Below are 18,904 nucleotides of genomic sequence, written 5' to 3' on the forward strand. Positions count from 1 at the left end.
AGAAGGACAGATGCCTTTTGGTAGCTTAAGGGCTGAACGCTTGTGTATGTAACCTTAGCAATCATTTCACAGCTGTCTCTGCAGCAGTACCTTTCTCTAAGCTCCATCTGCTCTCGAGCTCTCATACAAGTGAAGTGTAAAGAAAGAGTGAAGACAGCAGTAGACTTTGGTTTGAGAGTCTCCAGACTCTTGTCAGATTAAAAAACACAGAATGGGTGAGACGTGTTGTGTTTCTGAAAACAATGATGAATGATGTGATTCTGTGCTGCATATCCATTGTAATAAAATAAAACGTTTAAACAAAACGCACATTTAGTTCACGTAAAACGTGCTCTACACTTCACTCATATGAAGCATTCCACTTTCATTGTGACAGGTACAAGCCAATGCCAGCCATCAATCTGTGCTCACTACAGGCTACCTACTGGGAGGACACACTGGTGGGAAGTCAGACAAATATATTCATTAGAAGAGGGTAGTTAATTTAATGACCCCCACATATAAGGTTAATGTGTTCATTGGACTGTGCAGTCTAGACTGAGAATACTTTCAAAATGTAATATAGATTAGAAGGTTTAGATTTATTGGCGCCATATTTGATTTTGACAGCACAGTAAATGTGGGCTTTAAATTTCAAAGACAAAGTACTCTGCTGTGTTTTCAAACAATAACACAATAAATCAGCCCCTCAGCTGTGCAGGTGGCAATATTACCAACTAACATCTCATGACACGGACACATGAAATCAAGGCCAGAATGACTCAACCCAAAATGATACAAAAACTACACAGAATGAGGTAGATGTCTGCTCGATTTTTTTTGTGTGGCAGGTTGGCCTGTGAGAATCACATTTTCAGCAACATGCCAAGATGCATTGCCTCTGCCAGCCAAACCTCGAGCTGCACCCCCCACTCTGAGGGCAGTCACACTGTGCTGCTCCACTGCATCATGGGAAATCTCCCGCAGGCCAGGGGTTGGCCGCCTGAGCCACTTGGTGATGCAAGCATGTGTATGCACGTGGACAGAAGCACAGACAATAGCGCATTACAAGGACTGAGATGGAGTGGCTTTGTCATCACAGTAAAAAAAAAAGATTAGAAGGGGAGTTCTGCTTTTGTCTTTGTTCTAAAAAGGGATAAAAATGATAGACTCAGCAGAGGCTTTTGCTTCAGCCATACACAGTAAAAGGGAAAACAAGCCTGCGTCATATTTGTCCTACAAACTCCAGCTGTAAGGGTACATAAAGGCTCTTAGGCCTCTTTGAACATGGAAATAAGCAAACAACTGGTGACTGAGTAGATACAAGAAACAGAGGAAATCCCTTTTCAGATATTAAAGTGCCTCTGGCTTTGGGTTTGGGTAAAACAAAACTCCTAATGGTTGTGTATTGTGAACTTTTTTAATGACAATGTAACATTCACGCAGCTCTTCCACAAACACAGTCACACACGTGCACAGTCAAATTTCTGCTCACAGAGTTACTCACATTGCCATAGTCTATGTAGAAGACATGAACCTTTGCCGGTGACTCAACTTTCTCCACTCTGGCTCTGTACCTGCGGTGGCGGAGTAATTGAAAGAGAGAGGAGAGGAGAAGAAACAGAGATGGAGACAGAGGGCACAAGAGGTAAAGGAGATGAGTAAATGATTCCGTGCTTATTTCCCTGGGGAGAAGGTGTTGGAGGATCTGTCTGTTGTGATCGGGGGAGAGGGGCAGGTGACGATGAGAAGGCTGGGGGCGGTGCATGGCAGGTCTGTGAAAATCACACAGGCCTCTTTGCAATAAAGGGCACATATTTAAAGATATTTTTGCCTTGCAGCAAAGAACTTCAGTGCATTCATATCAATCACAAAACATAGAACTTTCACATTTTAACATGCACATTTAGATTTTTTAAAAACCTCTTTTATAACGGCTTTTTAAGCCTTTATTTACATTAGTAAATAGGGAGGCTGATAGGAAACAGGGAGCGAGAGGGGGGAATGACCTGCAGCATGGTTCCCAGGCTGGAATCGAACATTGGGTATTGCCCCCCCCCCCCAATGTAGCACAGTTCATTTGAGGAAGTGTTTTTTTTTTTTTTTTTTTTTTTTTTTTAAATAAATGTGACCATCACTTGTGTGAATGTCTTGTCTAAACAATGGCAAAACAAACAAGAGCAGGAAAGACAAATTGGCAGCAAAGCAAGGACAATCGGAGGCCAAATAATTAAGCCCACATTGGCAAAAGAGAGAGAGATGAGAGCAACATTTTAAGTGATTAACTGGAAGACATAAAGAACAGCAACAAGTGAAGGGGCAAGGAAAGAGGAAAAGTGAGAGGAACAGTCTTTTCCTTTCTATTCACTCTGGCTGTGTTGTGTTCTGAAAGGCCTTGAATGGCAACGAATTCCTAATTATCCCCCTAACGAAACAAGCTGACATTCCACAAAGACGCGGACTCAGAACAATGACAACAAGAACATAATTAGCTCACTGAATGATATAAAGCTGCTGTAACAAAAAAAAAAAAAAAACTAAATGACAAAAATCTCATACATTGTCCACCTGGTACAGGATTAACATTTTGATGTTGAAGGAAACCGGGCATAATTGTCAACAATAGGTTAAAGAAAGTTAGCGAAAGAAAGAAAGGTTTTCAACAGATGGCCCATCTATAATGCTCTTCAGTGGCCGGGGTAAAAAAAAAAAAAAAAAAATCTCTCAGGAAGGAGAACACCTGTGTGCGGGGAACATTTTGTTTTTAATCAGTTTCATGATGTTTTTTGCCATAGTCTTCTTCACACAGACGCCCCCCTCCCTTCCTCGATCAATGTGACTTCTATCTGTCCCACTGACCATCTGCAAACTTCCAAAATGAGGTGTGCGGACAAGATGAAAAGGGCTACGTGTGTGTGTGTGACTATCAAATGACTGCTGATTCTACAGGGCCAAATCAGTGGCGGTGAGCTAATTACACCCTGTGGGTGTCTGCAGTTAGCGCATCACAGGCTTCAACTGAGAGAAGGTAAAAAAAACTAAATGTCAGGTGTTCGTGAGGGACAGAGAAAAGAAATTCAAAAATCTAGCTCACAAAATTGTAGGAAATATTTTAGCTGTCAATTCAAATAATGTTTAATGGTGATAAATAATATTTTCAGATCAACTTTTTCTGTCCAATATTCTCAGACAGGCAGACTTAAATGTCACAAATAAAATGCTTTCTCACCATTCCCCATCAGCGAACTTGGATATGCAGTAATCCCCTCGGCGTGCAGAATAAGATCCTTCCACAGGTGGCTGGGCAGCAATCTCTGCTCTCATTGTCTCCATCAGACTTTCCAACTGGCCTCCTGAAAAAGACAGAAGAGTAAAATATTTCATTGACAGCTGCTGTGTGATTCTTCATGTTGCCTTTCATTACATCAGTAAGCGTACTCCTCTTAAGTTAGCACCGATGTGCCTGCTGTTTTGGGTCCGATGCCATATCATGTAATTTACAGTGTGTTCCCACTCCTCATAGAGGAAATTAGAAATGTTGTGGTTGGATTGTATGAAATCGGCATAAAGTTCTATTTAATTCTCTTAACACTTTGATTTGGTTTGCGTGTTTGCTTGACTGAGAGACCAGATCCTAACAGCAACAGCAGAAAATTAACACATTTGAATCCCACTCCTGCAGAGTGCTTAAATAAATAATGTAAATCAAATGAAATAAAGTCTAATGCAACTTTGCAGACCACGAGTATATGCTTCTTAAGCGCACAGTTGTTTTCGGGGGACTGTTTTATGCCGTTTTTACCTCAACAGGAATGATTCTTACTAATTCCTCTGAAATGATTTAAATGAACTTGCAGCATAGTTTCATAAAACTCTTAAATTCAGGTGTCACTGTGTTAGAAAAGTTGCAATTAACTTTGATCACATTAAGACAACTCCACAAAAAAAAAAAAAAAGACAACTTGTCAAAAGTTTTACTTTTCAAAACAAATGAGGTTTTTTTTTCTCTTAAATACTGACAGTATGAACACATCTGCTCAAAACCCACATTAACCCCGAGTGTCATTTAGACATTGCAACCAAAAGAAAAAAGAAAAATGAAATGTGTTTTTGCAGCCATTAACCCCTTCGCACCATGCAGTTAATGATGGTTTGAACCTGTTGAAGAGCAAACGGCTCTCCCAGTGGACTTTTATGGCCTACGCAGCCACTATATCATGCACTGCAGACCTATTATGGTAGATTCAAGGGGAGAATGTGGCATGTGCATTGTGGTGCGAATTGGAAAAATCCGATAGTGACTCACAGCTCCATTGACTCAATCACTGCAGTAAGTGGCAGTGAGATTTGCACCCATCACAAAGTTGTTGTGGACGCCAAGTGTGTGCATGTTTAAGAGAGTCATTTCTGAGTGTTAGTGTGATATGTACAGTCCATTTGTTTGTGCATGGTAGCTGATGTCTCATAACCAGACAAGCCCATAAGAAGATTCAAGCCTGCAGTGTTAAAGGCCCTTTTCACTGATGATGATGTGGACAGAAAGGCTAATATCACGGGTAATGGTGCATCTTTAACCACATACACACATCAGCAACAACCTGAAAACCTATTTCAGTGTTGTGGCTGATTGGAACATGTTCACATAGTGCAAATGTTTCTGGAAGCAAAGATAAACATTTTAAATACAAATATATTTCATGTCATCGCAGCAACACACAATAAGATGACAGTTACTGTGCTCAGTGCTCATTTTATGCAATCAGGAAGCTTGTCAGATATAATACACAGTAGGAATCTGGGTTAGTTTTTTTATTTCAGGAAATAGAGAAAGAATTATTTGGAACACCTATAGCTCTCTTCCCACATGCTGCAAATATGTTTATCAGGTTCTGCACATCAAATAATGAAAAATGCATTGCAATTGCTGCAGTTTAGAGGAAAGAGATCTTCAGTTGCAACAGCAGGTTCTTTGAATTCAAAGCATTTGAGTCTGAATCTGGTTTTAAAAAGGCAGTAATTAACTTACCAGCCTATATGTAGGAGAAACCTGATTCATAACCACCATGTGAACTTGATATTTACTGTAACCAGGCTATCACCGCTCCTGATTTCTCCCTCTAACCAAGTGTACAAAAATACAGTAAGTGTGCATGCCCACAGTCAAATTAAGGTTAATATGCATATCACTATCCAATAAACAGCTTCATGGCAGTGCACGCGTCTTTTTTTACTGCTGTGAGTTGTCATTAACACCTAATATCATTTATGCTGGTACATATAATAGATGCACCTGTGCTGAAGCAGCCAGGCAGCTGCAAAAAACAACTGAAAGCAAATCTTCATTAAGATGATGCCAAACTTTGGGGAAAAAAAATGGCAGGAATGAAGGGATTCAGAGTGTGAAGCAAAAGCTGGGAGCTCAGTTTGATTGTCATGGGGGTCAGGGCAAAACGGGGTGGGGTGTCCAAACACCTCGTTGGCCACCCACTGCTTCACCAACTGCTGACGAATGCAGTGAGGGGAATAGGAGTATAAATACACACACAACCAAACAGATGCATCACCAGCCTTTTGTAGAGAAAGCAGTTTTTGCAAAACATTGTCAGATGAATTGCCTGCCAAACTCCTCACCTCACATGCACACACAAACACAGAGGTCTTGTGGTTGCATCATTATGCTCCAGCTTTACCAAGGCGACTTGGTGCAGACTTACTGGAATGGCACTAGGCTGCAGCCGTCACAGCCAGCCACCTCCTTGATTTATTAATCTAATTAAAAAAGGTTAGTGTGTGCTTTCCTTCCCCTCTCACACTGAGTTAGTGTACGTCTGAGTGTGTATATTTACACTGATGTTTTGTATTCATTTATATATAGATATATATATAGTGAGATGCTCTGAGATGGTTTACTTAAATGCTCTTCGCCACCATCCTGCTGCTCTCTATCAATTACATTTGCAATGCAGTCAAAATCCTAATCGTTCTCTTCCTACTTGCGGCATTGCAGGCTCTTACTACGGCTGATAATGCTGATTGCTCACGTTAACACATGTCACTTTAAACTGTCTGAAGAGCCCCACAAATCATCGTCTCTGCCTCTTAATATACCAAAAACTGCCTCTTAAAAAGAGCTGATGTGTTTAATCTGATTTCACACATACTGTTCCTAAGCACCTACAATTAATTGCCTGCAAGAAAAAAATGATAATTTTTCACTGTTAACATGATTTATGGTTATAAAATGATCATCTTAATTCAGTGGCCACAGAAAAATGCATCTGATATGAACAATCAGGCACAACATGTTAAGACCAATGTATAATCTATGTTCTGGCACTGATGGGCTATTAACAGTCAACTGCCTGCAGTTTTATTGACGCAGCATGTGTTGCAAATGTTTAGAATCTTTTTTCCCTGGTGTCTGATGGGAAACAACATCCAATATGCAGTGCATGTTCTGTGAGAACTATTTAATAGGGTTACTCTGCGGCCTGGACACTATGCAGGCTCAGGTTGAGGTTACACCGTTCAAAGGGCGCTGACAGCGCAGCGTTACGGATCACCAATTTTAACAAGCTGATTTATGATCTGCTGTGACCCACAGATTCACTTCAATTACTTCCAAGTCAAGTCCACTCACAACTTAACAATAAATCCACACTGACTGACTGATAGACATGAAATCTGGCTTATTTCTTCCCTGTCTTTTGTAATTCGAATCATAAAAAAAAAAAAGTGTACTTAACACATCTACGTTTGATTTAGTGTGCATAGTCCACTTCATGTATTATCATTACTCTCCGTTGGGATTTAAAGTTCTGATTTGCTGAAGCTGAATTGGCTATGAATTTAGTGGGAACAATGTGCAGATATAAGTAGAGTTCCAACTTCTCATCCAGAGGAAATCATCTGTTGTGTAAATGTGCATATCATAGCACAAATAAAAATATAGGAAAAGCAAGTATGCACAAGGAATCCGATATAAATGAGCACAATAAAAGATTCAGCATGGAAAGAAAGTCAAATGAGCTTTACATGCTGCAGGCCAGCACAGAGAGAATATCCAAGCCCTCTGGAGTCAATCAAGAAAACTCCTGCAAGTACAGAGTCCCAGTGAAATTCTGAATGAATTTGAATAGTCACATTAGGAAGGAAGAGTGGCTAGGACAATTTGCATTACAGAGGCAGATTCCTAGTTAATGGTGGCATAAAGACAACTAAATATCTGCGTGCAGAAGGGTTAAACCATGTCGAGCGTGAATGCTCATTTTGTGTTGGAGGGAGAGCCAAAGCGATGATCCAAAAAACAGCCGAACCACTGACTGTCTGAGGCTGGCCAATTTCTCACTGTCTTCATCTCTTTATTCCTCTGTTGTTGTTTTTTTTCCTCCCTGGTTATGTAATTTATTTATACAGCATTACGGCTACAACTGTTTGTAAATCATATATAATTACATTGTGAATGCCCAACTCAGAGTGAGGCAGTGATTAGGTGCAGAAACACAAGAACAGAGAAGAAGCATAGAGAGAGAAAAAGAGACAGGCAAGGGAGACTGGCAACAGTTTTACAGGTTGGTTGGGATCATATTTGATTATACTGTGGCACAGCGTGTGAGCAGAGGGATGGGGAGGGGTGAACAAAAAGATAATGAAAATAGTGATTCGTGTGCTGTTCACTACACATCCACAGACCGTACTGAATTCTACTAAGCTGTTTACAACAGCTATTAAACCACAGAAGGGTAAATAATCACAATGTGACGGGGCCAAAAGAGTAATGGATGCTGATGACAATTGTACTTTCCTGGCTTATAAGAATGAAGGAATTAGGAGATAAAGTGGAGTGCATCTATGAAACGGACACCTGCAGGGATAACCAGTGACGAGAGAGGCACCGGAAACATAAACCTGGTTGTAACCAAGTGTAATATATGAAAGAAGTAGTCAGGACTTTGGAGTGAAACATCATCCAACTAGAGCTAAGACATAAATATTTCTTGTACCAGTACTGTGAAGCCTTTACTGTGTGCTCGGACTGGTCAAAGAGCGTGTGAACTTCCCATCCGAGAGATTTACAGCCACTATACAGAGCCTTTTGTGCTTTAGCTCACCTGTTGCGTGTTAAATATGCATGAGATTTAGACAGGCTTCATCATCTGTTGTAGAGGAATGGCTGTGTTCCAGGACATACAAGCAACACTTCAAAGGTAGAAGGTTGAAATGACAAACAACAACACAGGCCTGGCGCAGTATATACTGGCTCGGGAGGCCTGCCTTTGTGTGTGTGTGTGTGTGTGTGTGTGGGCAAATATACAGCTGTTATGAGTCTAATGCCTCCAGTGGTTGGTCAACAAAGAACCAGTGCTCACCAAGGAATAATTGTATACTTTTTGAAGACACACTGTGACAAGGAGGGAGCCAAGACAAGAGAAAGGCCATTTACTCCCCTTCCTGAGTGATGTTTAAAGTGGTGTCAGAATCTGCCAAGTGTTGAGAGGCCACTATAAAAAACAAATGATCCCCCTGCTTGACTAATGCTGCTCCACTCCCACTGGCGAGTGATATGGATTACATCTCATGTGAACCCCCCCCCCCCCCCCCCCCCCAACACCACCAATTACACCCTGTTCCATTCCAACCTTCCCAGCAGTTTGGAGCCTTTTACGGCAAATTACTGTTGCTGTAATTGGAGAGACCATCACTGAAAAATCTAAACAGAGACAGCATCTGTGGCTCTCTTTTTGCATCAGTCTCTCCTGCTCTTCTCTCTGCCACCTGTCGAGCCTCATTGACTGCAGCTAATGCCCTGTTTTGATTGTGAGGAGTCCAAATATACTCATAAGATGGCCCTGTACACATTTGGGGAAGAGGAGCGGGATTTGGGGGGTGGGAGGGGGTGAGGCAAGCCAATTTTGAAGTGAACCCCATTTGGGCCTATAAGTGGCCCACCACTGTGAAAACTGTCATTCACCCAGTCAGCTTTAGGTAATAGACCCAGAAGTTGACATTAGTGCAAGCCATGCTCGCTGAGACGGTGACGAATGAGGATGAACATGCTTATTTTCCACCTAAAAGTCAGAAGCACGCTGCCTCAAACCGACAGGTGAGCTGACCTTTTAGAAGTTAAGGTGCATATCTAATTTAATATTAGATGTGTTGTTTTTGTGTGTGTGGGGGGGACTGGTGGCGATATATATCTGCTGCAGCAGCAGTGAGCAAGAAAAGTGAAGAACAGCATCTTGAGCTGCAGCTTCTGTTGCCACTTTCATTCACCTGCTTGGTTAATTAGTTCTCTGTAGGTAAATAATCAAAGTCAACTACATTAAATATGAGCAATAAAATGAAGCCGGACAAAGAGGGCTAAAGACTTCACAGGAAGAAGAACCTTTCTTTTAAGCTGAAGCTTAAATGAAAAGAACAGTACGGTAATTAAAACCATTTTCCCTGAATTCTACACCATTAAACTATTCAACATAATCATTAATACAATTGTCACAATTAGCACTTTGATGCATTTCTTCTGCCATTTACCAGTAATACAAGATCATTTTTTCATTGTAAAATTAGTTCTTTTATTCCATTGTTTTAATTAGACTACTCAACAAAGACCTCGCATGATTAACAAAAAATTACCAATGAAAACGCTTTTGAAAAAAATTTAAAAATCAAGTAGTTTTGTGCCATACTAGTCTAGGAGTTAGGGTTAGGGTTAACATCTCAACCCAGGACTGACTGCGGCTTGCTGCCCACCGTGACACAGAAATATATCTCATCAAAAACGGAGTGGAGAGAAAAATCAAAAATAACAATGCAGACAGTGTTGTGACAAACATTCCTAAATGTGCCCCCTTATTAAGCTCCACTATATAATGTAATCATCACTTTGCTGCCTTGCCATCACATCCAATTAGGAGGCCACTTACACTGATCAATATGATATGCACCGGTGATTTTCATGTCTTCATATCGAAATCAACACCCGGAATACTTGTGTTACTTTGGCAACTTGTCCTCTCTTAATGTACTTGGACTTAAAAAGAGAGATAGTGATGCAGTGATACTGCATGATCACTGTGGGGAAGCCATATTGGCTGAAGATGTCATTGATTGGGAAAGAGGAACCCAAGACAGGGAGCAAAACCTCACTAGGGAAACTCCGTGGCCTCAAACCTCAAAAAGCCAATAACAAAATAAGATTGAGGGGAGGAAAAAAAAAAAAAAATCATAGTAATGGAATTCACTTTCAAAATGCAGAAAGGGGTTTGGTTTGAAGTCTAGCCAGAGAGAGGGAGAAAAGCTCCCTGCCTGCCTTGCTTCATCAGTAGCTGAGTCCAGCATCATTAGGTGATGAACAGCTGCTGTGTGTAAAAGGTAGAAGTGTGAATAATGCGGACGGAGTGGCACCTGGTTGGGGGGGAACGACTCCACTCATTACGAGTCTGTATGGGTGCCAGGAAACAAGCACTAGACAGGATGTACCGCCAACTGCGCTGCAGCTGAGGCTGGGGGAGGACAGAAAATGTGTGTTCGTTGGCCGGACGGAGCCTAGACCAGCACTCCAGTCGCTCAGAGGTGACAACTGAACAAGGTCCAAATCAGTAGGAGGTTGCTAGCAAGGCAAGGAAGCCCTGTAGGATTGTTGCATAGTGATGCAGTCTGTTAACCAAGACAGCCCATGCAGGATCCACCTACCATGAGAGATTACAGAGATCATTCAAATGAATGGAAATGTGTGTGCGTCTATGGTCATATACATCAAGCACACTCCAGGCTAAGGATATGGAAAGAGGCTAATCATAAAAAAGTGAAAAGATATTCCATTCTAATAGCACACAAAATGTAAAAAAAAAAAAAAAAAAAAAAAACTCAAAAACTTTCCTAAAGTAGAAAACTTTTTCAACTAGAAAACGTATGGTTTTTTCTGTGGCTGGCTTTGTGCTTTAAATTTTTAATAGCATCTCTCCTTCTCTGAGTAGGACCCCTGCCTTTTGACATTGTTTTATCAATTTCATGATCTCACCAAAAAGAAGAGGAAAAGTATGCCGCAGGTGTGTTACTGTGTTCCATACTTGGTTTGTTTTTGTTATTTGTGTTCCAGTATACATCTGTGCTAAGCAGATGATTTAACTTTAATGGAAATCTTGCAAATCAGCGGCACAGCTAATGAGATTTTAGGGAAACTAATTCTTAACCTAAACTTTCTGTCTTCGAGGAAAGAAAAAAAAAATTATCTAGGCTGAATGAGTATCTAATATTCAGATTCCAGCCATTACAGCTATGCACCCATGTAGACTTCATGGCTATATTTAGAAAGTTTTTAATTATGTGCATGCTCCACCATAGTGGCAAAGCAAAAGCAGTGTACAGCACACAACCACTTTCTCCCTGTGCCTGGAGTCGCCTCTGTCTTTTAGTGTCCAAGGTCACACAGATCTATGCAGATCCCCCTCTGACAGTAATTACATATAGCCTCCGGAGAGAGAGCAACACACACAAGGGAGGCCAAAAAAAGACAGTGGTACGAAGAGGAGACAATGTGTGGGGGGAGGAAAGTGAGACAATGAGAGATAAAAGCATACAGCAACAGATAAAGACCCTCAAAATAAACTAAGGATTAAGGAGAGCAATCCCTCAAGCTTCTCAGTGACTTGGAGAAAACCAATCTTAACACAAAATTAATCACTTATCAAGCTTGTGCAAAGATATTCATATGAAAAAAACACATACTTAAGGCGAATTAAATGTGAATAATTAAAAGGCATAAATACAGAGCGCATCGGACCCTCTGAGGATAAGAATATTACAAAATGCATTTCCTTCTTCTTGTCCAAGAATCACTAAGAAGATAACAGCATAGAAGATTCTTAGATGGACCAGCGTACGTACGTTCAAGGCATAACAAGCGTGATGAAGATGTTTCCATCACAACTGCCCTCAGCAGACCACAATAATCAAATAAATAAATACATCCCGGTCAGACAGGAAGAACTCCCACCCAGGAATGGAGACAATCAAATATTAATGGCTGTAAGACCATCAGGGCTTTTGTCTAGATAATCTCCATTTAGTGGACACGACTTGACTGTTGTTACTTGACTTGGACTCCATGTGCTCATCGATGTAAGGTCTTTTGGCATCAATTTTTTTACTTTACGTCATCGATTGTAAATGGTGCTATCTACAGACACCTCCCATCTCCCATAATTCTTAATATCTGAGGAACTATTTCTATTAATTTCTAATTGACCTTTATCCTTCAAAAACAGCCCTTTCTATGTCAATTTAAACCTCATGCTCTTTTTGGTAGCATTATCCAGCTACCCGGGATATTCTAGTACTTTTTGCTCTCTTCTTGCTGTGATGACACTTTAATTTTCCTTTGTGGAATCAATAAATTTCATCTTATGTTATTGACGTAACAGCTGAAACAAATAGGAGCTTAACTGCAGCCAGAAAAATGACTCTCTCTGCCAGTGCCAGCTGCATTTTAATCATTTTGTTTCTATAAATACTTCTATCTTTCAAATCAGTTTTATGCCGACAATAAAAGCTAGTCGATTGTTGAAGTTAAATAAATGGGCTAGCACTTATCATCATTGGGATGTCAAAAAGCAACAACATAGCAATATTGTTTTATTCTCTGGTTTAAGTTACTTTCACTGAAGCGTACTCTTTCAAACTGAACTTGAAGTGAGACAGACTGGGGGCCAGTTACTGTGGGCTTGCACTCCAAGTCATTGGTGTGCAATGCCTCAAGGGTGGTCAAGGAGTTCTCAATGAAAGTGTTTGCTCCATCTGGTAAATGGAGTGCCTGCAGTGCCTGCCAAAATACTGACTGAATTTCGTCTCTGACATTAGAAAATGTGTAGGTACAGTGGAGGAAGATCTAACTGTCAGCATATTGGGGGTTTTGACAGGTTGGCCCATCAGGGAAAGTGTGGATTCAAGTTTGTGGGAAGTTTGGTTCAAGCCTCAAAGAGTGCCATTTTATTGAATCACATTGAACTGCCTCTATCTTCTCATGCCGTGTGCAAATTTAGTGCAGCTTTCTGAATCAATTACTGGATGGCCATGAATTGCCAGAGGTTAAGTGTTCCAAAGTGCTGCACATATGGGACGAAGATGTTCATAGAATTTACATAAATATTTCTTTTCACAAAGTTTGGAACATGAACTGTTGTATAAACATCATATTGATTTCATTGTTTCTGGGAGGTGGGGTGTTGTCATCAGTTATAATGAAAAGAGTATTCAGAAGATTCTGCCTCTGCTTCAAAGATAATCTGAGTATATGCATTACTTCACTTCAGAAATGGAGGGAAATAAAAGACAGAGGGGTGGTTGAACATGTAATGATATTGCAAAGCACTCAGCTTGTATGATTTTACAGGCCCTAACACTTTGATGTGCTCTTCAAGGGGTTGGTATGACTTAATGTAGCTTTGAGGAAGCGTCAGCGAAAATGAAAGAGACCAAGAGAGAAAAAAGATGGAGCAAAGTGGGGAGGGGTGGGGGGAGGAAAATAAAAAACGTGATCGAGAGGGAGATGAGGAAAGCGAAGCAGGGGGCGAGGACCGGTCAGGTTTTGCCTCCCTGCTGAGGATAACACTTTTTTTTCTCCCCTCTTCTCCAAACTAGCACATAAGCCTCTTGCTGGAAGAACACGGGCCAATTAAAGAGAAAAATAAATAACATGCTGCAGCATTGCTGGATCATCTAAAATCAAGCCTTTATATGAGAAAAGATTAAATAACTCACAGCTCTCCTGTCAAAATACACTGAGAGCAGCAATATGAAAAATGCAGTTTATGTACAATTTCTTTAAATGCAACCCCTAAGGTTGCTGTTGTGAAGAAGCTGTCAATGCATTTGCATCTTGCAGTTTCTACAGGTTCCATATATATATATAGATAGATAGATAGATAGATAGATACAAGGTATTTATGAGAAATGTGTTCAAAGTAAAAGCATTTTGATTTTTACTTTCATGTTTCAGTATTCAAAAACCCTTCATAAGCCATTTAGGTTTTCCAGACATAGAATTTGTCTGTACATTTTGCCAGCTAATAGTAAGGAACACTAAAGGTTATACCTTTAGCTCTAGGTCAACATGTGCCATGTTTCAGACTCTTCCCAGTAACACGTGATTTTGATCAGTGATAAAACCCTGCACACAACCTCCACATCCCTCCCGACGTGCAAGGGAGCAAAGCCGAAGTGGCCAGACGTGGTGTGAAGGATTTAGATGGAAATCTACAGCTGAGGGCAACAAGATGAAGAACAGATTGTTTCTGCACCCTTAGTAACACCAGGAGGTTTCCAAAGGGGTGAGAAAACACAATTCAGGAGTAAATGCCTTTCACATTTGAATATTATTGGATTACTATGGTCTGAATGATGCTGAGGCTCAAATTGGCAGAAAATGAAGGCAAATTAATGAATTATGGCAGTGAGGCAAATTAAGAGGTGGCCAAAGTCAATTTCATGGCCTCTGACAGCTGACTGCCAGTGAAGCCAGATGTGGGGAACGGCTGAGAGAGGAAGGCCTACTGCATCCTGTACCACTACTACAATCTAACTGGCAGACGATAAAGGCACAGTGGCATAAAGACTTCAGATGTGCTCCAACTAGTTTGTGAAAGTATGCTTGATTGCAATTGTCGATTTTTGAATGCTCTTAGTTACTCTTGCTAAACAACTGGTGCATATGAGCCCAATGATGAACACAAATATAGTGCATACTGCATCTATACACAAACACACAACTAGATTTTGCAGAATATGGCCCATTAGGCAAACTACCTGAAAGATGGGCTGTTACCCAGCATACAACAGGACAGAAGTACTACATGTGCATTTGTTTGTGCACACGCACAAACACACACACACACACAAATGGCTTGTTAGAGGGAGCAGTCTTGCGGGAATACCAGGGATTGTTAGTTTTCCCATCTCCAAACTTTTCTTTCCTTTTGTCTCCGTGTCAGCGGTGACATGAAAGGATGATGTGATTTATTCCTGTCACTCAGTAGTAATAACAAGTGGGACGTCCTCTCTTTTGTCTCTACTGGTGGGAGGGATGTCGCAGCAGGGGATGAGGTGAATGTCTGAGTGAGATAATTGTCATTCATAAAGTCAATATGGTGTTAAAAATGAGGGGCCCCCTGCTTGCATTTGTGAGTGAGAGATTGCTGATAGTGGTGTTTACTACAGGATTGCAAAGGATGATGAAACGGTCAATGGAGCATTAAGTAATAAAATATACTTCCAACTTTAAGTAGTTGACATTTGTTCTATCCATGCGTTGCTCAGAAGTTGCATTTGTCTGAAAAACTACCTCACTTCAATCAGTTTTTTTTTTTTTTTTGCCCAGAGCAATGCTCAGTTATCACAACTGAACTTATGTAGGGAATTAAATGTCAACGTACCCGTCTCTACGTCCTGGGTGTAGAAGTGCAGGGTGTCAGTGATTTCGGTGACATATACTGGTCTGTAGTTGGCCACACGTTCTTTCTCCTCTGATAGATGGACAACCTCCTCAACTGGTTTCTCCTCATAGTTGGCCCAGATCTACAACAGAGAAGACACAGAGAAGAGTGGGTGAGTGATTAAGATGCATACCATGTGTTCTCAATGCAAACCTGGTGCTGAGAAACTTTTCAACAGTTTCGGGGAAAAAATACATACCGATATAGAGAAGAGATAGTTTGGCACTTTATTAGTTTGAGTCATGATTTAGTCACTAAATATTTTGAATGTTTATTTTCTTTAACCACCCACAAGAAATATAAAAGTGATTGCCCCAGCTCACTGATGTGGTCTCCTATCAACTAGAGCAGCGGAATACTGAGAGAGGCCAGAGTAATAAACCGAGCATCAAAATCAAATCAACATTCATTTTCCATCCTTCTTATTACTCATCTTCCATTTGCTTCACAATTCAAATTGTATTTTTATGTTAGAACCTATCCAACCTGTACCAGCTAATCTCCATGATTTCTAATGACAGGGTGAGGGGTCACATTTTGGCTGTCCACCATGGGAATTAACTGTGTTGGGACATTTGTTTGTCCTCAGTGTGCGTGTGTTCAGTGTGAAGTCCTGGGTTCGGGTTACATTTAGGCAAAGCACTGATGAACATGTCACATGGTTTGGAAAGAATACAGTCGATGTAGTTCCTCACTTGCATATATAATGTGTGTGTCTAAGCAGGATACAGCTTTTCAATGCTGCATCAAGGTTTGTTCTCTTGACTCCCCAGGAGACACAGAGGGCAAGAGGTTCATTAGTGAGAGGTGTTTCACTTCAGGCTACATATCAAACTGTGTGGATGTCTTCCTGTGTATGTGTAAGCGTGCATGCATGTACATTTACAGGGCGCAAGGGCTGCGGCAGAAAGAGTGGGTGGTGATTAGGGCTGAACACATCTTGTTTGTATACAGCTTCAAGTACGGTAATAGCATTAAACATGTGCATAAACACAAGATGGTCAGGATGAAAGCGAACTAATCGTCTCCCTGCAGATGAAACACTGGTGGGGGGGATGTATAGGAGGAGAAGGGGTGTAAAGATGGGCGGAGAACTCAAAAGTCAAAAAGAGCAGCCGAGCTCACAGTGCTCCAACGTCTACTGCTGCTGCAGCAGCACAGCTTGTTACTGTTCATTTCTCCAGGTTATTTGGGAAGTGTTTACTTTTAAAGGTTACATAAAGAGAAGGGGAAGAGACAGACAGATTTTTTTTAACAGTGCAGTGATATTAGGTTTTGGCTAATTATTTAACTGCATGGTATCGTCAAGCTAATTAGATTAGCTAGTTTTAATGTTGTAATTTTTTTCACTCTGCTTTCGCTCATCTGCAGAGCTACGCTAGTGTCAAGGCTTAGTTAATCATACCCCAGGCTTTTTTTTTTTTTTTTTTTTTTTTATATTAGATCATCATTTTACCTCGTTCATGTGGTGATGTACAAGACGGCACAAGACTTGCAGGAGTGAAAAATGAGAGTCTGTACATATGTGGAGCCAACAGAATTCGGTGGAAGAAAGAATATGCTTCCAACTGTTACCTACGAAACAAGCAGTCTTGTCCACCTACTGACAAAAGACAGGGTCACATGACCCAATTACATTCAATTATTCATCCTTCAAATCCCATACAAGAGCTAAAGAAGAGAAGTGAAAAGGTGAGAAAGAAGAGGAAAAGAATGCAGGTGGAAATTCTCAGGATTGAGGGCAAGCAAAGTTAATGAAGACTGAAAAAACAGCCACGCTTTGTAAACCCCACATTTAGCCACAATATTTTCTTTCACGGCATGAAATAGACATGTGTGTTATAAGCACAAACATACCATTTGCACACATCATATGCGCAGTCACACAATTGCTGGAATAAACATTGTGGGGTAATAAACATGCTTTCCACATTGCAATTGAGCTGACATGGCTTGGCTTTTAATCAAAGCTGCAGTACCACTTCAGGATGACAAAGATTACAGTGTCACCATTCATTAGCCTGGTGGCCATCACTGTGGCACCTTTAGTGTCGATAACAAGTGGGTTGGCTTATGGTAGGATTGGTAACCAAATAGAGCCAACGACCCGTGTTGACCTCTGCCTTTGTGTCGAGTATGTACGTCACTGTAAGAAGAGCCTAGCATTCATATCGCCAGGGAAAGGTTTCAATGAGGCTCAACAAGTGCTGAAAACAAGGCTGTTGAATTAAAATTTCCATCTTGAACCAAGAACTGAAAAGTCTATGAAAATACATTAAGAGGCCTTCAGGGTGAGATTAGCTCAAGCAGTATATTCACAAACACAGATGCAAAGAGGCAGGCAGTCCCTTGTCTCTCAATCTGGTTGTTTTGAGGAAGATTCAAATGTCCATTTCACTCAACATGTTATGTACATATTGAGTTCTGACTTGGCAGATGGACAGTTATAAGCTCCTGTGTTTTTGTTCTCTGTGGCAACCAGCATAACGGTTAGGGTTTAATTTGAATTGTCAACCAGTGTGCTTTTCTACACATTTAACATTCTGCCATCTTGTGTGGCAGGTTTCCCGCTAAAAATGACTGCTGCTTCTTATTCCTCTCTTTGAGGGTTCATGTGTGAAATGGGGTAACACCATGTCTACACAGGAGGCACAACATTAGTAGTGTGCTAGCTGAGAAATAACCGCCGCTTCAGTGTTCAATGTCTAAACTGTACTGCGTTTAGGTACATTATTGCCTCTAAACTGGCCATATTGTTTGCTTACAGCCCAACATAAAATGTATGGCACATGACACACGAACATGGCTCATGAACTTAGTGTAGACAGCTAGATCTATAATAACAGGACTTGTGGATCTGTGTTAAAAACTGTGATGTGGCCAATATTAACTGCTAATCACTGAGGGTAAGCTGCAACTCCCACACAGTAACAGTTAGAAATCCACATAGTTCATTGGCTATTTGTGGGAAAGACCTGCTAATGGTCAGTGTGATTACTGCAAGTTGAAGTCTAGATTTACCTTGTTTCTGAGCGCACTATTGGAAATACTATAGTATAACCTCTTTACACACACACACACACACACACACACACACACACACACACACACACACACACACACACACACACACACACACACACACACACACACACACACACACACACACACACACACACACACACACACACACACACACAGCCCAGGGCTGATGACCTTCCATGAGCAGCCAACCATCCTGTTTGTTCCACTTGAATGCAGGTATGTGACTGCTGCTTCTGCTGCTGCTCTGCAACTGCAGCCAGACGCTAAAGCCACTAAGCTGCCAGAGACAATGAGTGAGTGTGCAAGAGAGGGGTAGGGCGAAGAGAGATAGAAAGATGGGGGAAAAGGAAAAAATGGCAGGCCATTAAGCTCAAGCTGAAAGGACAACATGC

The 18,904-nt window shown here is 41.0% G+C and overlaps 1 protein-coding gene across 2 annotated transcripts in view; it reads right to left on the reverse strand.

Moving 5' to 3' along the window:
* Positions 1-18,904, reverse strand: part of snd1 (staphylococcal nuclease and tudor domain containing 1) — a 151,100-nt gene that overhangs the window by 18,628 nt on the left and 113,568 nt on the right. For both annotated transcript variants that reach the window (XM_029494835.1, XM_029494834.1), the window contains exons 18-20: positions 15,408-15,549; positions 3,209-3,332; positions 1,487-1,556 (exon numbers count right to left, since the gene is read on the reverse strand). In XM_029494835.1, coding sequence (XP_029350695.1) covers positions 1,487-1,556; positions 3,209-3,332; positions 15,408-15,549 — 336 coding nt within the window. The remainder of the gene's footprint in view (positions 1-1,486; positions 1,557-3,208; positions 3,333-15,407; positions 15,550-18,904) is intronic.

This window comes from Echeneis naucrates, chromosome 23 (genome assembly GCF_900963305.1).
Source record: "Echeneis naucrates chromosome 23, fEcheNa1.1, whole genome shotgun sequence".
Taxonomy (NCBI): domain Eukaryota; kingdom Metazoa; phylum Chordata; class Actinopteri; order Carangiformes; family Echeneidae; genus Echeneis; species Echeneis naucrates.